Here is a 21,604-nt window from a genome sequence, read left to right as displayed (position 1 = left end):
CCAGCCAAAACCCTTTAAAGCATCCCTGTTGCCTACAAGACACTGTTCAAGCTGCACTGCAAGGTTTAAGGCACCTTCCATGGCCTGCACCTGCCCTGCTCCCTTCTCTTTCCCTAAACTCCTTCCCACTCAACACCTTGCTGTTCTCCAAAGTCACCGTGCCTTTGCCCGGACTAGCCCCCTGTTCAGAATGTCCTCTTATTCCCTGCCTGCCTGCCAGGTGGACACCACTTAACTTTTGAGACTCAGTTCAAGCACAGCTTCCTCTAGAAAACCTCTGATTGCTTTCCTAGAGCAATCCCCCCTCCCTTTGTGGCATAACTGGGGCCTCCGGGTGGGAGGGGTGGACAGGGTGCTCTGCTCCCCGCCCTGCGCTGTGCATGCTGAGGCCAAGGGCCTCGTCTTTCATCACTGTGCGCCTGGTGCCTCACCCGGTGCCCGGCAGGCCTCAGTACGCCTCTTCTCTTGGTGCTGAATGGGAAAGTGGGTATGTGGGAGGCCCTGGGAGAATCTTGAGTTTCAACAATAGGAGCGTCTTGGACTGAGAACAGGGCTGTGAGACTTTATTTATGCAAGGAAAGCACCCTCTCCCTCACTTCACCCGCTACTTTTTGGGCACCCCTCCCTGCCCCACGGTGGGTCCCCGGTAGGCAAGGTGGTGGTTGGTAGGCTCTCCTGAAGGCACTGTGTCTATTGTTGAGATGACTCCTCTTCCAGCTGCATCTGGAGGAAAGTGCCTGCAAGAGAAGGGTGAGCCAAATGGCAGGGGCCAAAGCATGGATCGCAGGAGCTGATGGGGTGCTCAGAGCTTTGGTACCCAGTTACTAAGTACCTGGGTCCTGTCTTTGTGAGACATGCTGGGCCACTCATATACAGAAAAAAAAAAAAAAAAGTCCTAATTCAGTTTTTCCTCACTTTGCCTGTGTGTACAGCAGGTCCCAATCCCACTCTAAAAAGCTAGAGCCCACCTTGTGCTTGGATCCTTAGCATTCCCCCTCCTGTTTGTTCTGGGCATAGCGCCAGCAGGACAGGGCCAGGGGTTGGAGCTGAGGTCCTCTTTACCTGAGGCTTTAGCGTAAACTGTCTGCTGATCTCTGCTCTGGGTGACACAGGACAGGTACATCTTCTGGTCCTCGATCTTTTCCACATTGACGTTCAGCACAGCCAGAGAGCCCAGGGGAATCAAGCTGGGAGAGGAGGTGGCTTAGCCCCGCTCATGTAAGCCCCTGGGCCCTGCCCCTCAACTCTCTGTCCTCCCCCATACTTCTCTTCATCTTACCTTGTCCAAGGACTTAAGTGGCTCCCGGCTCAGGGCCCATCTGCCAGCAACCAGAGTTGCATGGCAGAGATTCTGATCTGGCCAGGGGACCAAGGGACTGTGTGGCTGGGGAAGGAGCATGACAGGTCTTCTGCACCCCAACTGTCCCCTCAATGGCCAACACCCCAAAGATCTGTACTTACTTAAAAAAAAATAATCTGATTTTTTGTTTGTTTAATTTTTTGGCCACACCATGTAGCACGTGGGGTCTTAGTTCTCTGACCAGGGATTGAACCCAGATCCTCTGCATTGGAAGCGAGGTGTATTAACCACTGGATTGCCAGGGAAGTACCCCATACTTACTTTTTGAACCTGATGTTGAAATTTACTGTTAATAGCCCCTCTCCAGACAGGTAAGCAGTTTTAGAAAAGGTCTCATCTATCAAGGCTGCCAGGGACCCTCCGTGGGCAAACCTGGGGGAGGAAGCAAGGAGTAAGGCCAGGGACAGAAACCCCACACCCCCCATTCCATCTTCCCCCCGCCAAAAAAAGGAAACAGATCTGGATCCTGTCTGATCAAACCAGTCAAAATCAGCTGGTTTTTCTTCCATGTTACTACAGCCTGTGTTAGCAACCACTGATACCATTATTGTATTTCACCAGGAAAAAATTTTTTTTCTGATAGAATGAATGGAAGAAGCTTTTTTTTTTGATTAATCACCTAATTGCTGGTAGCAATTACTGTAGTTTGGAAAGGTGCACTCCTTCAGGGGATGGAAAAATCCCTGAACTTTTGGGCTTTAGTCTCTAAACTGTGACCTTGGGCAGCTCTCACCTCACCAGTCACTATGGCCAGTGTTGAGCCCACATTTTCAAGACCAGTAACCATGAGACTTGACCTAGGACCTATTCAGTGATAACAAGATGGACTCCCGAGCGGCGCTGCCTGTGGAAAGCTGAGAGCCAGCTTCAGCAGATGCTGCAAACACTTGCTTTATTTAAAGGGTGCAAATTCTCGTTCTCACTTGTGTAACCTGACTTTCTTCATGCCAAAACTCCATTGCTGGTTAAGTTGGGGAAAATAGAGAGGCACCGAGTTTTAGAAAGCGGATAACTTGAAAAGAGATTCCAGTTTCTGACTTTCAGCAGTGTGACCCCGATTCTCCACAGACCAGGTCGGCTTCCCTGCTGTGCTATCACGGGTCACCCTGCTGTGCCTGCCACCAGCGGGCTTCCCACACCCCTGCTTCTGCTCCCTTTGGTGGAAAGTACTGGGGGCCATGCAACCACACCCGCCTGGTTTGACTCCTTGCTCCACCCTCACTACCTGTTTGATCTTGTGCAAGTTGCTAAACCTTTCTGAGCCTTAGTTTTCTCACTGTGAGTTGTGAATAAAAATAATTTGTGTCCCATCAAATCCAATGAGGTAATGTTTATAAAACTTTACATACACCTCTAGCCACTTCCCTTCCCACATGGCTTGAAATAGGGGAAGAGTTGTAGCCAAAGAACAGTAAGCCTGCTCTTCCCTCTTTGTTCAGGGCCCAGGACCCAGTGGCAAGTGTGAAGATGCTTCAGGGTAGCTCTGGGTCAGTTATTCTACCCTGCCTCGTTGCCTTGGGGCTGGACAGGTACTTGTAAGATAATATAATATATATGTATGCTGTGCTGTGCTTAGTCGCTTAGTCATGCCAGACTCTTTGCGACCCCATGCACTGTAGCCCACCAGGCTCCTCTGTTCATGGGGATTCTCCAGGCAAGAATACTGGAGTGAGTTGCCGTGCCCTCCTCCAGGGGATCTTCCCAACCCAGGGATTGAACCCAGGTCTACTGCTTTGCAGGCAGATTCTTTTAAGGGAAGCCCAGGAATACTGGAGTGGGTAGCCTATGCCTTCTCCAGGGGACCTTGGTCTCTGCCCCTGGGTCCTGGCACAGAGCTCCCAAAACCCTCATAATTTCCTGTGTGATAGGAACATCCTTGTTCTAACAAGGTGACTCTGGGTGGGCTCCTGGTTGAGGGCTGTTTACCAGAAAGACCAAGCCATGATTAGAAGCTGGGAATTTTCAGTCCTGCCCCCACAACTTCTAGTTCTGTTGAGAAAGGAGAAGGGCTGAAAATGAAGTTAACGATGGATCATACCTATATGTTGAAGCCTCCATAGTAATTCCAGTTAGTATGGGTAGGTGAACGCATCCACACTAGGAGGTTGTCCACAAGGACAGAAGCTCTTACACTCAGGATGTGTTCTCAGACCTTCTCCAGATGGACTTCTTCCATCTGGATATTCATCCTTTGGTGGTGGTTTAGTTGCTCAGTTGTGTCTGACTCTTTGTGACTCCATGGACTATAGACCGCCAGGCTCCTCTGTCCACAGAATTTCCCAGGCAAGTATACTGGAGTGGATTGCCATTTCCTTCTCCAGGGGATCTTCCCTATGCAGGGATTGAAGCTGGGTCTCCTGTACTGCAGGCAGATTCTTTACTGACTGAGCTACTAGGGAAGCCTGTTCATCCTTTACCATATCTTTAATAAACTGGTAAACATAAGTAAGTGTTTCTTTGAGTTCTGTGAATGGTTTTAGTAAATTTATCCAACCAGAGGAAAGGATCCTGGGAACCACCAGTTACTGCCAGGTCAGAAATTGTGGGTGACCTGTGCACCTACACTTGCAGTTGGCATCTAAAGAAGGGTGGAAGCAGTCTCGTGGGGCTGAGCCTTTAACCTGCGGGGCCTGACACTATCTCCGGGTAGACAGTGTCAGAATGGAGTTCTGATGTAGGACCTCCCCCCTCCCCAAGTGGTGTCACAGAGAATTGCCTGGTGTTGGGGGAGCTTCCAGCCATTTGGTGACTGAAGTGTCAGAAGTGAAGTGTTTTGTGTGAGAGTGAAGGAGGCTCACAGGAAAGAAAGACAGCAGAAAGTACAAGATTTTTCCTTACGCAGGAGATAGACTGACCTGGGTGTTTCTAATTCAGTGCTGACCCCTTTTTGGATCCCCTCAATCTTCTAGCCTCAGTGTTGAGTAATCCTCTTCTGCCTTTCCAGCCCCACCTCCATGAGCCCCTAAATAAAAGGCCCACTTTCCACCCTATCCCTGCCTCTTTGGGGGGGTTTTCATCTTCATAAGGGAGGGGACCCGTGGTCTGGGTAGAGTTCTGACCTCGTCCCCCAGTGTCTGGACGCACTCGTGTGGAAGTCCCCTGAAGATACCTTCAGGATGGCCAAGGTGATGAAAGGGCTGCAGTTGGAATCCGTGGCCCGTAGAGGTGCTGACATCTAATAATCTCTTTGAATTCTGTTTAACTGCAACTCAGTCTCTCTCAGGTCTTGCGACCCTTATGTTTCTCCTTCCCTCCCCTCTCTCCTCTCCCTTGCAAGAACTCTGACTCCACAGTTAGCCTTCAGTGACTGTCTAAAGCAGAAACAGGGGTCAAGAAGGCAGCAAAGGTGGACCTGGTGACCCAGTGCCCTTAAGCAAGAGGCTCAGGGCCCATCTGAATGTGTTTTTATGTCCAGCATGAACGTATTTACGTCCAGTGTGAGTTCTTTCCTGGGTCTTTTCCCAGTTTGGAGGCAGCGGAGTACAGAAGAAGCAATGGATTTGGAGTCCCGCCTCCTGGGTTAGAATCCTGGATCTGACTTTAACTGCCTGTGCTACCTTGGGCAAGATCAATTACCTCTGTGCACCTCAGTTTGCCCACTGGGCAAAGGTGAAGTTTGAAGAGATAGCCTGATAGCTGTATTGTCCTTTATGGTTTATGAGTACGTACACACAGGCCCTTGTTATCTCTTAGCTGTTCTGGGAGGTAGATATTACTGCCCCAAGATTTAGGTAAGGAGACTGAAGTGCATGCATGCTAAGTCATTTCAGTCGTGTCCAATTCTTTGTGACCCCATGGACTGTAGCCCACCAGGCTCCTCTGTCCATGGGATTTTCCAGGCAAGAGTACTGGAGTGGGCTGCCATTGCCTTTTCCAGGAGACTGAAGGCCAGGAGACAGAGGTTAAATGGCTTGCTTGGGGTCTTCATACAAGCAGTGGCGGAGCAGGACTGCAAGCCCAGCCCTTAACTCCAGATCTTATCATCTTCTGAGTCTACTACACCCTTCTCAGAGTGGCTTCTAAGGCCCCTTCTTACTGAAAAATTCCCAGGCCTGGAATAAGGAAACTGTCTCTCATCTGCCCAGTGGGGACTGAACCAGATGACAGAATATCCTTCCACATCTGACACTGCGCCCAGTGCCTCCCACTCTCCACCCAGCTCCTTAGAGAGAGGTACAGAGCCTAGAGGCTGGCCAAGCCTAATGCACCCCTTGGCCAAGCCCAGAAAGCAGCCAAAGATGTCCCTCCCTGGGCTAGCCCGTTATCTTACCCTGGGACCCCCTCCAAGCAGGGGCCTGGCTGGAAAAGACAGACGGACTTCTTCTCAGATGGTTGGAAAAAGATGACATACTCGTAGCCTTGTCCCTCCCTTTCAATACACCTGGTGAAGAGGCGCCAGTCACTCTTATCTGGGGAGAGATGGGCAGTGACACAGCTGAAGGAGGGAGTGTGTAAGGGCAGGGGGGCCGGTCAGCAGCGGAGATGGAGCTGGCCTCTGGCACACCATTGAGGAGAGAACCAGAGGACACGTGGGCTCTGCTCTTGGGGACTCTTCAACTGGAGAGTGAGGCACCGACCTGTCCTCAAGGTCTTCGGTCTGAGGGGACACAGCTCTGTCCTCTGGGAGCCCTGAATCTTGAGGAAGAAACACATATGAAGTTCCCTGGCTGAGAGTAGATGTAGGGTCAGAGACAAGTCAGAGACCTTAAACATTGAAAATTAAAATGTAAGGCATTTAATTCACATGTAGTTCAAAATAAAAATACAGAACAGAAAAATAGTGGATATGAATCCCCTGAAGTTCTGACTTTTTTTTTCCTCAAGGCAACTATAAGAACCATATCCTTCTTGGATGATAACCAAAGTCTTCAAAAATTTTTGATGCAACTTTGTTTTTTCCATAAACTGAATGGACCATCCAGTCAGCACTTGGTTGGAAGAACAGTTATGTTAGTGAGAGAGACATGTTAACCCGTCCAAGTCCATGCACACGCAGAGAGATCAAAGTGGAAAGCTCTATTGCTCTGACCTGTGGGTGTTTCAGGAGTCTCTGAGCCTAGCAGAACAGGGATGGTGTGGAAGGTCTGCAGTGGGCACGGGGGAATCCTCAGACCTTTGTGCGGTGGGGAGGAGGACTTGGGATAAGGCTTGACAGTAAAGCAAGCATCCCTGGTGAGAAGGCAGATGGGTAGAGGGCTGAGTCAGCGGTTCTCCAGTGGGTGCACTCTGGGCTGGGAGCAGAGGCGGTTGCTAGGGCATGCTCTCATCCCCAGGAGGAGGGGAGGAGGGGGCGGGGGCTGAGAGGACGTTTTCCTCATCCATGTGCCTGGGGCTGCATCGTGAGGGGTGGACTTGTCAGAAAGAACTTCTGGCTGAGAACTGGCAGAGAGCTTGTTAATTTCCTCCCAACAAGTCTCTGGCCGTAGGAAAAGGGGCTGGCTAAACTGATTCTTATGGGCTGGGGCATGTGCGTGCCAAGGGCCGCTCTCAGGCCAGGTCTTACCTGAGTTAGCTGATAACTCTAGTGGGAGCTTGAACCCCTGGATGTGTTCTCTGTTGGACCTGAAGGAAGGCACTCTGACCCAGCCATCGGTCTTGGTCTTCTCCAGAAATTCATGATACAGGCTCAGCATGTCTGGACCCCAGCTGGCATTGGGGAGGGCGTAATTCTTAGTCTTTGTCCTCTCCTGACAGAATCTTGAGACCTGGGCAGGAAAGATTGGGGAGACTAGATGGCTTTCTAGAAGGTGGGCTGTGGTTTGGGCTGTGGTACCTGTACCTGATGTAACCCAGCTCCTGGGTTCTTGGGCTTCTCAATCTCTTCTGTCAGTGTTGAGGAAAATGGCCCTTGGGGACTCCTCAGAGTGACCAGTCAAGGGGAAAAGTGAAAATCACTCAGTCATGTCCGACTCTTTGGGACCCCATGTCCATGGAATTCTCCAGGCCAGAATACTGGAGTGGGTAACCTTTCCTTTCTCCAGGGGATCTTCCCAACTCAGGGATCAAACTCAGGTCTCCCACATAGCAGGCGGATTCTTTACCGGCTGAGTCGCAAGGGAAGCCCATGAATACTGGAGTGGGTAGCCTATCCCTTCTCCAGTGGATCTTCCCGACCTAGGAATCGAACCTGGGTCTCCTGCATTGCAGGTGGATTCTTTACCAACTGAGCTATCAGGCTAGGGGACACTAATGTGCAAAGGAAGGGAAGGAAAGGCATTGGGGCTGACAATTAGAGGCAGCAGCTCTGTGATGGTGCAGTATAATTGCTCTGTTTTGAAACCTGAGAAGGGACTTCCATGCTGGTCCAGTGATTAAGAATCCACCTTGCAATGGAGGGATTGAAGGTTCAATCCCTGGTCAGGGAACTAAAATCCCACATGCTGAGGAACAACTAAGCCTGTGTGCCGCAGTACTGAGCCTGCGCCAAAACTAGAGAGTCGGAGTGCCAGAATGAAAGATCCTGCATGTCGCAAAGAAGATCCCATGTGCCGCAACTGACACCCAGTGCAGCCAAACAAGAACAAAAACGAGACCACCTGGAGCTGTTCTTTGAGGCTGAGAATGGCTAGGATTAGTCCCACTGGGAAAACTGAGGAAATACGGCTGAGGCTGCCAAACTTATAAGCATGTGAGCTGATGGCTGGACTAGAGCCCTTTCTGCATGTGCTAAGTTGCTGCAGTTGTGTCCGACTCTTGCAACCCCATGGCCCGCAGCCCGCCAGGCTCCTCCGTCCATGGAATTCTCCAGGCAAGAACACTGGGGTGGGTTGCTGTGCCATCCTCCAGGGGATCTTCCCAACCCAGGGATCGAACCTGTGTCTTTTTTGCCTCCTGCATGGCGGGTGGATTCTTCACCACTAATGCCACCTGGGAAGCTCAGAGCTCATTTTGAACAACCGTCTACCTCAGGGGTGGGGGCGGGAGTGGGACCACAGGTGAGGACCATCGTTACTCATCTCAGGGGCTACTTGGGCTCTGTCCACAGCTGTCCTCACTCTGAAGTGAGTAACAATGGGGAAGTGGGGAGTGGGGGCTCTTTTGAAACGTGTTTTGGGCACCACAGTGGTGCAGTACCTTCTATGGGATGAAGAGGAGTCCTCTGCGGCACCAGATGCTCAGGCACCAACTGCAATCATGGGCAACACACCAGCTGTTTGCTAAGGCCACACAAAGCATCCTTCGTCTGGGGATGTCCCAACAGTCTGAGCCCCGTAGGAGGAAAGTGATTGGTGGCCACACAAGGTTCAGATCAGGAGGAAAGTAACCTGGTGGTCTTAGTTTGGGATCTGGGCTACTTGGTTTCCTTTGCCAAATCAAATAGCTCCCAGCAAGCTGCTCACCTGCCCTGGCCATGACCTATGAAGAGGAGATTTGGGTTGGGCCCCATGGTGTCTCAGATGGTAAAGAGTCCACCTGCAATGAAGAACACTTGGGTTCAATCCTTGGGTCGAGAAGATCCTTGGAGAAGGAAATGGCAGCTTGCTTCAGTTTTCTTGCCTGAAGAGTCCCATAGACAGAGGAACCTGGCAGGCTACAGTCCATGGGGTTATAAAGAATCACAACTTAGCGACAGAACAAAAACAGCAACAACAACAAATATATCCTTGGGCTCCAGAAGGACTGTGCATTTGGTTGAACTGAGAACTCACTCACCAGGGACTCCGTGGAGGATCCGAAGGCTGAGGCAGGGTTGAATCTGGGCAGGAGGTGGGTGGCACCAGGAAGAGTTCCATGGTGGCCAAGTATCACTGCCATCTGGAAGCCTCTCCGTAGCATGGCTGAATGCTGAACTTCAGGGCTGTAGCAGTGAGGCCAGTGAAAGCCTTCCAGCTGTTTCTTGGAGCTGTTGGTGCAACTGCCTCTCAGACGAGCCTCTCTCCTGTCTCGGGCTCCTATTAGCAAGCTCCCACCACAGATGACGAGGCAAGGCTGGGCTCGTTTGATGCAACACCTGTAGATGCTTGGGGCTTCTAGCTGGTGCAGAGTCCCATCCAGCCCTTGGGGAGAGGCAGGTGCTGCCTGGGCATGAATGCAGAGCAGGGCTAGCCTCAGTTCAGAAATATTTCTTAAAGGAGCAAAAGAATACTTAATGAAAATAGTAGAGTGTATATGAAACTTCAGAGAGTTGCCCTGGAGCTTTTCTGGGAAGAACCCAATAATACTCCCAGAAAGGAGAGGGAGGTCTGATCCTTGATGGGAGGTTGTTGATGGAAGATCTGTGTATGTTGGTGGAGTTTTGGCAGCAGGCAGTTTTGGGAGTGAGAAGCGGAGCAGGGCAGCAGAGGTTTTGTCAAAGACAAGTCTAGGAAAGAGCCAGCTTTGGGTGGGGATGGGGGTGGGGAAGAAGCACTCAGTCTGCTAGGGTGTGAACTCTTTTTGGTGGTGGTATTTCTTCTACTGAATTAAAACTGCCAATTTTCAACTAAAAGTCCCAGAATTTAATTCACCAGAATAAACACGGAAATTTAAAGATTTTGTCCCACCTTCTGTAGTTAGCTGCCCTACAAGACTAGAATATAAGTATTTTCCTCACTCTTGTCAATGTTTGAAATGAAACTTCTTCAAGAACTGGGGGAACTCAGTTTTTTGATTGATTCAGTTTCTGGGCCTAACCATAAATATTTGAACTAGTTGCCAATATTTAAAAACAAGGAGTTTAATAGAGAGCAGAAGGCCTCAGACCTCCAGATAAGTGGAAAGATCTGGCAACAGGGCATCTTCATTCCTGTCTGCCCTTTGGCTTGCCCCAGGCCTCGGCGATCCTGAACATTCCTTCACTCTGTCTGCCAGTCTCTATGTTCAGTTCTGTTCAGTTCAGTTCAGTCGCTCAGTTGTGTCTGACTCTTTGAGACCCCCATGGACTGCAGCACGCCAAGCTTCCCTGTCCATCACCAGTTCCCAAAGCTCGCTCAAACTCATGTTCATTGAGTCGATGATTCCATCCAACCATTTTATCCTCTGTCATCTCCTTCTCCAGCCTTCAATCTTTCCCAGCATCTGGGTCTTTTCCAATGAGTCAGTTCTTTGCATCAGGTGGTCAAAATATTGGAATTTCAGCTTCATCATCAGTCCTTCCAAGGAATATTCAGGTTGATTTCCTTCAAGATTGCCTGGTTTTATCTCCCTGCAGTTCAAGGGACTCTCAGGAGTCTTGTCCAAAACCACAGTTCAAAAACATCAATTCTTCTGCACTTAGGTTTCTTTATGGTCCAACTCCCACATCCATACATGGCTACTGGAAAAACGACCAACCTAGACAGCATATTGAAAAGCAGAGATGTTACTTTGCCAACAAAGGTCCATCAAAGCAGCCAGCAGCTTTGCAAGTATGTGCAATACTTGATTTGGAAGATGAGACTTGAGCAGGAGACAGGAGAGAAAAGAGGAATCTTAGAAAGGTTAGACTTCCTTCCCTGGTGCCCCATGGCTAGGACTCTGCTCTTGATGCAGGGGGACTGGGTTCAATCCCTGGTCAGGGAACCAGATCCCACATGCTGCAACTAAGACCTGGAGGAACCAAATAAATCCTTAAAAAAAAAAAAAAATAGACTGAAGAGGAGGCAGAGGAAAAGGGAGCAAGGAGGAGAACGATTCATGGTGGGGACAGTGTTGGAGGCTGGGAGCTGAGCCCAGGAAGGTTGCCCTGAGAGAAGGCAGGGGCTGTCGTCCCAAGAAGAATCAGTAGCTGAATCTGGGAAAGGAAATCCTTGTTTCATTGCTTGGGTTCACTGTCTGGTTCCTGACACAGAGCTCCTAAATCCCTTGAAATTTCCTGGGTGATAGGAGAATCTTTTGTTTTGATGAGGTGACTCTGAGTGGGCTCCAGAGAGCCTCAAGATGGGGGCTGGTTACCGGAAAGACCAAGCCTTGGTTAGAAGCTTGGAATTTTCAGTCTCACCTCCCGTCTTTCAGGAAGGGGAGGAGGTTGGAGAGTGAATTAATGATTCATCATCCTTACGTGATGAAAGTGAAAGTTGCTCAGTCGCGTCTGACTCTTTGTGGCCCCATAGACTATACAGCCCATGGAATTCTCCAGGCCGCAATACTGGAGTGGGTAGCTATTCCCTTCTCCATGGGATCTTCCCAACCCAGGGATCGAACCCAGGTCTCTCTCATTGCAGGTGGATTCTTTACCAATTGAGAGCCCTCCATAAAAACCCCAGGAGTGTAGGGTTTGGAGAGCTTCCAGGATGGCACACACCAACTTCTATGATCAGTTCAGTTCAGTTGCTCAGCCGTGTCCGACTCTTTGCAGGATCTTTCCAAATCTTGCTCTACATATCTCTTCATCTGACTGTTCATGTATATCTTTCATAATACCCTTTAATAAATCATAAGCCAAAAAATGTAAAACTGTTTCTGAATTTGACCAACTGTTCTAGCCAATGATCAAATCTAAGGAGAGGTGTGGTCATGGGAAGATCTGATTTGTAGCCAAGTCTGACAGAAGTTGTGAGTAACGTGGTGACCGGCATTTGAGGTGGGGCACAGTCTTGTGGGACTGAGCCTTTAACCCATGGGGTCTGTGCTAACTTTGGTTAGTGTCAGAATTAAATTATGGAGCATCCATCTGGTGTCATATAGAGAATTGCTTGGTGGGGAGGAAAACCCCACACATTGGACATTAGAGTGTGTGTGTGAGAGCAAGGGGAGTGTGTGTGTGTGTGTGTGTGTGTGTGAGCAAAGGGAAAACACAGGAAAATTTTCCTATAAGTACCCTCCTACTTTAGTTGTTTTGCAGCTTTTGATTAAATTAACTTTCAAAACCTGACATCACTATGATTATGTAAATTTTGTTCTCAGCCTTGCCATATGCTATAGTTTCATTTTATTTCTTGTATAAGTTTTATTTTCTGTGAATGGATAATTTCCAAGGTTCAACTAGACAATGTGGTCCAGGGGAATACAGGGAATTTGGAGGACAGTGGTTGAGATGCTTAGCTTTCATTTCCCAGCTGAGAGGGAGGAGAGAGAAAATTTTTTTAAAAAATGAAGATCTTGCAATGGCTGTGATAGTTAAGAGAAGATATAATGAGATCAATGTTATGACAGATGGAGAGTAACTAGAAAGAAAGATATCTGAGGAGAATATCTATGGTGATGGCAAAATTGTACATGGGGTGTTGAATTCTGACGGCTCGTGTAGGATGGAGGATGTTGTTGTCCAAGGCCATCTAGGAAGAGAAAAATTAAGATTGTGGAGAAAGCACTCTTCTCCTCCCTTTGAACTCCTTTCCCACTATTTCATACATCTTGTGGATTCTTTCTGCTACACAGAGCACTTCCCACATGTGGGCTGGGAATTCAGCTATCCAGCGAGGTGGAAAGGTGCTAGACTAGTGCCTTGAACGTGGGGTCTGGCCACAACCCTTCTTCTTTTGTGTGAACTCAGCTCAGAGAACAAAGAACACTCAGTGCAGAGAAAAAGCTTTTTTCCAGACCTGGAGTCTCAGGATACGCAATTAGAAAAGAGAGGGAAGTCAGTGAAGGTTCAGCATAATTCAGAACTCCTGTTGGATTCATATTTGGCTTTCGATCTGCCTCCTGCATTTCCTGTTTGGGATCTTGTAGGGGAATGTTGAGTTTGGAGGCTTTTCTGACTGAGATATGACATGTCCCCAGAAGCATAGAGGAGGCCTGATCTGTGCACAGAAGAACCAGCTGTGGTGTGCTAGTAAGTTGTAAGGGATTAACACCTCTTAGAAGAACTTCGAAACCCAGGAATCAAACTGGGGTCTTCTGTATTGCAGGCAGATTCTTTATCAGCTGAGCTACCCAGCAAGCCCCTCTCCTCCAGCAGCAGCAGCAAAGAGGAGAGGGGCTTGCTGGGTCGCTCAGCTGATAAAGAATCTGCCTGCAATACAGGAGACCCCAGTTTGATCCCTGGGTTTCGAAGTTCCTCTGGAGAAGGGAATGGCTACCCACTCCAGTATTCTTGGGCTTCCCTGGTGGCTCAGCCAGTAAAGAATCTGCCTGCAATGTGGGAGACCTGGGTTCGATCCCTGGGTTGTGAAGATGCCCTGGAGAAGGGAATGGCTACCCACTCCAGTATTCTTGCCTGGAGAATCCCATGGACAGAGGAGCCTAGCAGGCTACAGTCAATGGGGTTGCAAAGAGTCGGACATGACTGAGTGACTAAGAACAGCATAGCAGAGAGGAGAACTATAATTAGCATTTGCTAGCTTCTGTTGTGGAAAAGGCAATGGCATCCCACTCCAGCACCCTTGCCTGGAAAATCCCATGGACGGAGGAGCCTGGTGGGCTGCAGTCTGTGGGGTCGCTAAGAGTCGGACACGACTGAGCGACTTCACTTTCACTTTTCACTTTCATACACTGGAGAAGGAAATGGCAACCCACTCCAGCGTTCTTGCCTGGAGAATCCCAGGGACGGGGGAGCCTGGTGGGCTGCCGTCTCTGGGGTCTCACAGAGTCGGACACGACTGAAGCAACTTAGCAGCAGCTTCTGTTGTATAAATGAAACTGGCAAATACTACCAATTAGAGTCCCCTCCCATTTGGAAAACTCGGCAGTGGCCACAGGCCTGGAAAAGGTCAGTTTTCACTCCAACCCCAAAGAAAGGCAATGCCCCCAAATGTTCAAACTACCACATAATTGCATTCATCTCACAATATCAGTAACCTCAGATATGCAGATGACACCACCCTTATGGCAGTAAGCAAAGAGGAACTGAAGACCCTCTTGATGAAAGTGAAAGAGGAGAGTGAAAAAGGTGGCTTAAACCTTAACATTCAAAAAACTGAGATCATGGCATCTGGTCCCATCACTTCATGGGAAATAGATGGGGGAGACAATGGAAACAGTGAGAGACTTTATTTTGGGCTCCAAAATCACTGCAGATGGTGATTGCAGCCATGAAATTAAAAGACGCTTGCTCCTTGGAACAAAAGCTATGACCAACCTAGACAGCATATTAAAAAGCAGAGACATTACTTTGCCAACAAAGGTCCATCTAGTCAAGGCTATGGTTTTTCCAGTAATCATGTGTAGATATGAGAGTTGAAACATAACGAAAGCTGAGGGCCAAAGAATTGATGCTTCTGAACTGTGGTATTGGAGAAGACTCTTGAGAGTCTCCTGGACTGCAAGGAGATCTAACCAGTCCATCCTAAAAGAAATCAGTCCTGAATATTCATTGGAACGACTGATGCTGAAGCTGTAGGTCTAATACTTTGGCCACCTGACGGGAAGAGCTGACTCACTGGAAAAGACCCTGATGCTGGGAAAGACTGAAGGCGGGAGGAGAAGGGGACAACAGAGGACGAGATGGTTGGATGGCGTCACCGACTCGATGGACATGAATTTGAGCAGGCTCCGGGAGTTGGTGATGGACAGGGAAGCCTGGCATGCTGCAGTCCATGGGGTTGCAAAGAGTCAGACATGACTGAGTGACTGAACTGAACTCCCTGCTAGGGGGCTTCCCTGGTGGCTCAGATGGTACAGAATCTGCCTGCAGTGCAGGAGACCCAGGTTCAGTCCCTGGGTTGGAAAGATCCCATGGAGAAGGGAATGGCTACCTACTCCAGTGTTCTTTCCTGGAGAATCCCATGGACAGAGGAGCCTGGTGGGCTACAGTCCATGGGGTTGCTAAGAGTCAGACGTGACTGAGCAACTAACACTTCCACACACTCTCTGCTGGGAGTTGTTGATCCCTTTCCGCTTACTGGCACACCACAGTTGGTTCTCCTGTGCAACCCGTGTCAGGTCAGGCCCAGGCTATGCTTCTGGGGCCATGTCACGTGTCAATATTCCTGTGGTGGCTGATCTCAAGCTACCAATATGAGGCCACTGACCCCGACTATGAAGTTGGGAAAAGGTGTGCTCAGTCGGTTCTCGGAAGCTGGTAAGCCCTGGCTCCAGCACATCACTGAACCAGAAATTTCTTTGGCTTGGGGTAAAGCAACACAGGTAACCAAGTCTGAGGTAGGTTGATTAGATCCCTTCTTGGCCCTGAGTCCTCCCAAATGTAAACCTGCAACCACTTGCCTCTTTTCCGGTTCCCTTCCCTCAAAAGACCAATAGTACTTCATTTCCCCAGCCTGCCTTCCTTCCTTGCTGCCTGGCAAGCAAGTTCATAGGACATGTTTTTTCATTTGTTTGTTTGTTAAAGATTTTTGTGTTGTTTCAAGATATTTAAGAGGAAAATTGTAACATTTCTAGAAATCTTACAAAGTCTTCCTCATCTTGAGGGGCACTGGAAGCCTTCTCAGATCATTCGGGACAGGCTGTGGACCTCTCCTGATAGCCCGCAGGGCTCCCTGCCAGGATGGGGGGTTCCCAGCACTTTGGAAGGGTTCTGTCTGAGATAACCCCCTGTTGGCCTTTCTAGATGAGGAAAGAACTTCCCTAACAGCCTTTCTAGATGCCACTGCTATTTCATCCACTGCGAACTCAAATCCCTCCTGAAGACTTGGCCCTGTAGGCTCACACAGGGCACCTCCTGGAGGGCTGCACATCTCCCTATCAGTTCATGGTTTATCTCCAGACTCTTTCCCAGGCTGGCCCTGCCCTCAGAGATGTTGGTTTCTTGACCTTCTCATGAGTTAAGCCTCAAGGGGCAGGCTGGGCAGGAACCATTGTGCACAGCAAAAAGTCATGGGCAAACTCAAGAGACCCTAGAGGGGGCTGCCCTGGCCATGTTCCATTCGAGGATTGCCATAATAGAACCCTTCACTTTCCTGAACTGGAGAAGGAAATGGCAACCCACTCCAGTGTTCTTGCCTGGAGAATCCCAGGGACGGGGGAGCCTGGTGGGTTGCCATCTAAGGGGTCGCGCAGAGTCGGACACGACTGTAGCGACTTAGCATCAGTAGCAGCATAATAGAACCCAGGCCTGGTTGCCAGCTTTTCACATTTTCCCAAGAAGCCAGCACAAATCCAGACCTGTTAAGTAGCTTTTAGAAAACTAATTTAGTTTTGGCTGCCCTGGGTCTTCGTTGCTTTGCTCAGGCTTTCTCTAGTTGTGGCCAGTGGGGGCTACTCTTGGCTGTGGTGCACAGACTTCTCCTGGCGGTGGCTTCTCTTGCTGCTGAGCACAGGCTGTAGGTGCGTGGGCTTCAGGAGTTGCAGCACACCGGTGCAGGGGTTCTGGCGCGCGGTCTCAGCTGCTGTGGCTCTCGGGCTCTAGGACATTGGCTCAGTAGCTGTGGCACATGGGCTTAGTTGCTCTGCAGCACGAGGAGTCTTCCCAGACCAGGGATCGAACCCGTATCCCCTGAATTGGCAGGCGAATTCTTGCCTGTTGTGCCACCAGGGAATTCTGCAAATCCAGACTTTTATTATATTAAACCTTATACTATTGCAACTAATGTATAAAAGGCTGAGCGCCGAAGAATTGATGCTTTTGAAGTGTGGTGTTGGAGAAGACTCTTGAGAGTCCCTTGGACTGCAAGGAGATCCAACCAGTCCATTCTGAAGGAGATCAACCCTGGGATTTCTTTGGAGGGAATGATGCTAAAGCTGAAACTCCAGTACTCTGGCCACCTCATGCGAAGAGTTGACTCATTAGAAAAGACTCTGATGCTGGGAGGGATTGGGGGCAGGAGGAGAAGGGGACGACAGAGGATGAGATGGCTGGATGGCATCATGGACTCGATGGATGTGAGTCTGAGTGAACTCCGGGAGTTGGTGATGGACAGGGAGGCCTGGCGTGCTGTGATTCATGGGGTCGCAAAGAGTCAGGCATGACTGAGCGACTGAACTGAACTGAATGTATAAAAATTTTCAGGAGCCACTGTGACAATCTATAGGGGTGGGAGGGAGGTTCAGGGGGGAGGTGACATATGTTCACCTGTGGCTCATTCATATTGATGTATGGCAGAAACCAACACAATATTGTAAAGCAAATTATCCTTCAATTAATAATAAATAAATCTTAAAAAAATTTGCATGAGCCAAACTTGACATCTCTGATCGGATCTTGGCCTGCAGGCTGCTGATCATGCCATCTGATTCTCAGCTCACTCCTGAGCCTTTCTTACCTCGCTCTCCCAGAAGCTTCTTGTTTGTCTGCTCCAGCTTTCTTCTCTCTGAGTATTCCTAGGTCAGCCATCTTTTCCTGGCTTCCTCTCAGAGAGGCCTTCCTGAGATTCATTTTATACTCTGGGTGCCCCCGGTGGGCCCTTTGGGGAGGAAAATAACTGTCACATATTGAAACTGATGAGTCCTTTGGCTCTATGCTGCTTCAGGATTTTGCTTTATCCAGTTTCTAAGGTTCTTGGTTTTTTGCTCTGGGTGCAAAGTGTTACAGGGAAGGTCAGCTTCAGACTGGCCAAGACAGGAGAAAAGCCTGTTTTCCCCAAGCCTGGGGCCCTGGGTGGAGGTAAAAGCAGTGGTTGCTAAGTCCTCTGTCCAGAGGGAACTTGGGTGGTGGGCTGGTGGGATGTCCTCCTGGTAGAAGAATAACACAGGTAAGGCAGGGCCTGTGGCAGGGGACCTGGTGTCCAGGTGAGCTGATCGGCAGGCTCTGGCTCCAAATGCTGCCGCCTGGTATGGTCTCTGGGCTGAAGGAGGGGGTCCTGGAAGAGTATAGGGTCAGGGAACTAGGCCCGTGGAGGGGAACCTAAACTCCTCCCAGAAATGTGAGTGCTCCCCCTTGTTGCTCAGCTGGGGCTGCGAAATGCATAGAGGCAGAGAGAGGCAGGACCGCTAAGCTCAGAAAGTGACAAATCCTGCAGGTGTGTGTGTGCACACATGTGCTCATGCTCAGGGTGGGCTCAGAGGCATGGCCAGGCCAGCACCTGGAACCCCCTCTTTCCCCAATCCAGACAGTTTCTTGAGTGGTGGTTCTTTCAAAACCAATGGACAGTCACATCTGCTTTCCGAGCTTTGGGCACAAAGTAAGATCACATTCCTTTTAAAAAGTACGTTAAATGTCTAACACCCATTCCTGGGATACCTGAGCCCTTTCTCCCCTGAAAACTCTGAAACAGGGTTTCGCTAACTGTTGAACTGACTCAGGGGCCAATTTCATGGGCCCTCAGAGTATAGGCGATGGTGGCATCACCAGCAGCTGCTAGGTGCCAGGACTCCTGTCCTCAGGGCCACGGGCATCCTTAGGTTGGAGTGTGTCCACACAGAATAATCAGATGGTTATGGAATCATGTCCTTTGGCCCTGGTGGGTATCGCTCCAGCTGCTCGGTCATGAAGGAGTGAGGGTGGGGTGAGTGCCATGAGGGCAAGTCCTTTTTAGTCCCCAGGACGAACTACTGACAGGCCTTGGGGGCAGGGGGTGCTTTGGTGCCGGGGTCCAGCCCCGGTGGATCCAGGGTAATTTGAAGTGGGGACGGTGTGGGCGAGGAAAAACTTATTTATTTATTTAATTAGAAATATAAGATTAGATTAGGAAGAAATAGTGTAGTAGGAAAACTAAGTGGAGAAAAGAGGCTGAATAACTTGGTTTACGTGGAAAGCCAACAAAGTTCCAGACAAGGAGCTTGCACCATCTACGTTAGGCCACCGGTGTCCTCTTGAATAGCGGGGGGTGCCCCACCTTGGGCTCCCTCTCACGTGGATCTTAGAAGCCGGGGCAAGTAAGTAGACATGGCGAGCCTCCATGCCCCAGATGGGAATTCAGCCAGAAATTAGAGAGGAGACACGGGGGAAACCAGTCCAGAGACTGGCCCGGCCTCTATTGTCTAGAAAGGTCTTTTATACCTTTTTGATTGTATATAGAGATCAATGGGTAATACAAAATTATGCAGCATCAGCAGCCCTGACTCTTATCAAAACCAGGCTTTCTCTCTGCATACCTAATTGTATACACAAGTGTTAGGTGATTTACATCATCTTCTGGCCAGAGGGCCAATTAACATTTTACGGCCTTTTTCTGATAAGGGTTTGTCAACCAGAAGACTTATTTGTGTTGATCTTCCCAAAGTCTGGTGCCACTCTCAGAAAGCACTAAAGTTACATTCTTACATAGCAAAGATACAACAATTTGTAACAAGTAAAAGGAGTACAGTGATTTATAACAAAGAAAAGTAATTAACTCAAAAGTCTAGTGTTGCTAACATCAAAACTACTATATTCCTATTTCTATATCCCAATTACATTGATTAATATCCTTCAGGTGCCTAAAAGATAAAGAATATGGAGGCCTGGCAGCAGTCATTGAGTCAACAGTGAAAACCTGTCACCAATATAATTTTTAGCTCTTTCGAAAAGGCTCTGTATCTTTAAGATGCTTTAAGCTTTGTGCCTCTCGCGGTTGGGGGGCTGTAAACAATTCACAAATTGTAAAAAGTCCAGGGGAACCTGTCAGGCAAGTTAGAGAGCCATCAAAGGGGTCTGAGCTGATGCAGGAGACTGAAGCCCTGAATTAACTTTTTTCCAGAGAATAGTGGTGGTGTGCAGGCACACTCTGGTTTTTTTGGGGTAGATGTTCAGGAAAACTCAGGGGGAACCCCTGACGCTAGATCATGCCTTTGTGCTCTGTCTGGCTTCCTTCCTCATGACCATTGCCACGGGCGGGATTCCTCAGGCTGGCTCCCGGCACTTCAGCTCCTGAGTGGCTCCCAGAGGAGGCCTTGAACACTGTCCCTCACAGGGAAGCCTCTGCCAAGACTCTCCCGCCTCCGCCCCCAACCTTGGTGCTTCCCAAAAGTTTCTCTTGCCACCCACTATCCCTTATCCACCCTCTCTACCATAGCCACCTTCTCCACCTCCCCTCTTCCTAGTTAGTCCTCAGACCTAGTTGGCAGGTCTTCTGAATTCTTTGTCTTCTTTGTCTGAATTCTTCCCTCTTTTCTCAGAGTTCTCTGTCAGAATGGTTAGCATCTAAAAAAATTGGTTCTTCCTTTCCTGGGGGCTGATCTGGCTCTATCATCATACTTCTGGAGGGCTGAGGGGGAACACTGGTATTCCATTCTTTGAGTGCTGTAAAAAGAGTAAGTTTCATATTAAACTGGCCTGACCATGGATTCCATCTTTGAAGTCAGGTGGTCCAGGCAGTTCTGCCATAGGTTCTGTCTATTAAGACAAAGAGCCCATTGGGAGGTCCCTTCCTTCCTGCTGCTGTAGTTCCTGGCCCTTCCTTGGGAGCTTGAGACGTGGTCTCCTCTCTTATCCACAGCTGGGTACTGGGCAGTGGACACCCGGCATGACCACTGTGCTTTGGTGGCCCTGTTAAAAAAGAACAGTGTTGTAATGGTTTTGGTGTAGAGTTCCTCGGTGCAGAGAAAGACTTGCTTCCTTCACAGCGCCCTCTGCTAGGCTAGGTTGGCCTGGCTCCTGCTGCTGCTGCTGCTGCTGCTAAGTTGCTTCAGTCATGTCCGATTCCATGTGACCCCATAGATGGCAGCCCACCAAGCTTCCCCGTCCCTGGGATTCTCCAGGTAAGAACACTGGAGTGGGTTGCCATTTCCTTCTCCAATGCATGAAAGTGAAAAGTGAAAGTGAAGTCACTGAGTCACGTTCAATTCTCAGCGACCCCATGGACTGCAGCCTACCAGGCTCCTCTGTCCGTGGGATTTTCCAGGCAAGAGTGCTGGAGTGGGGCACCATCGCCTTCTTCAGGCCTGGCTCCCAGACACCGTGAATCCCTGTGCTTTACTCCCCACCCCCATTCCTGGGAACTATAGTACCAGAGTTACCTGGCTCTTTAGTGCCTGCAGAGGCATGCAAACACATACACACAGGGGAACGTGCATATACGCAAGCATACTAGGCATGTCCCCCCGCCTCACATTCACATGCACACTCACACTCATACATGCATGCACACTCATAAACATGTCTATACAATGCACACACAGGGGACTGAGGCTGGTCAAGTGCCTGCCCCAGTGCCAGAGGTGTGATTGGTCCCCTCCCCCATAGAATCACATGTAACCCAGAAGGGCTGTCTGCCAAGTCAGCAGCATTCCTTTACCAGAAGACAAGGGAGGAAGGAAAGATGGGCAGACAAAAAAGCAACTGACATCTATGGCTGTATCTTAACAATAGTCCAGAAGCCTGAATCCCAGTCTAGACCTGGCACTTGGAGGAGACTTGTAGCCAGTTGTTTGGTTTCATCCAAGTAGGTTTTAACCTTTGATGTGGTATTAACCCGTAAACCAAAGCAGTTGTCACTGTTAATAATTTTAGTATTTCTCTGGGTATGAGAAGATGCAAGAATTTGGGCTCCTAAAAATCCTTACCTAAAAATATCTAACTATCTGAAGGCTCGCTCTGTCAGTTTTTTTCAGGGTACAGAGGGTCTCATTCCTGATCTCTACTCTGAATTC

The 21,604-nt window shown here is 49.3% G+C and overlaps 1 protein-coding gene across 1 annotated transcript; it reads right to left on the bottom strand.

Annotated features, from left to right (window-relative positions):
- Positions 1 to 690: 690 nt before the first annotated feature.
- THEM5 (thioesterase superfamily member 5) lies at positions 691 to 9,136 on the bottom strand. Its single transcript, XM_068966452.1, has 6 exons — positions 9,014 to 9,136; positions 6,864 to 7,065; positions 5,631 to 5,769; positions 1,622 to 1,732; positions 1,063 to 1,187; positions 691 to 737 (listed from the first exon to the last, which is right to left on the bottom strand). Exons 1-6 carry the CDS (start codon positions 9,134 to 9,136, stop codon positions 691 to 693), a joined length of 747 nt encoding a protein of 248 aa, XP_068822553.1.
- Between the last annotated feature and the right edge of the window lie 12,468 nt (positions 9,137 to 21,604).

Source organism: Capricornis sumatraensis, chromosome 2 (genome assembly GCF_032405125.1).
Source record: "Capricornis sumatraensis isolate serow.1 chromosome 2, serow.2, whole genome shotgun sequence".
NCBI classification, from domain to species: Eukaryota; Metazoa; Chordata; class Mammalia; order Artiodactyla; family Bovidae; genus Capricornis; species Capricornis sumatraensis.
Note: the sequence above shows the minus strand (reverse complement) of the source record. Positions and strands in the feature narration are given on the sequence as shown.

Excerpts from the sequence above, each read along its gene's own strand:
- THEM5 (XM_068966452.1), bottom strand. The coding sequence starts at position 9,136 with ATGCTACGGAGAGGCTTCCAGATGGCAGTGATACTTGGCCACCATGGA. Across the intron at positions 1,733-5,630 it reads TGCTTGGAGGGGGTCCCAGG|GTTTGCCCACGGAGGGTCCC; the intron begins GTAAGATAACGG and ends TTCCTCCCCCAG. Across the intron at positions 738-1,062 it reads AGTTTACGCTAAAGCCTCAG|GCACTTTCCTCCAGATGCAG; the intron begins GTAAAGAGGACC and ends CTTCTCTTGCAG.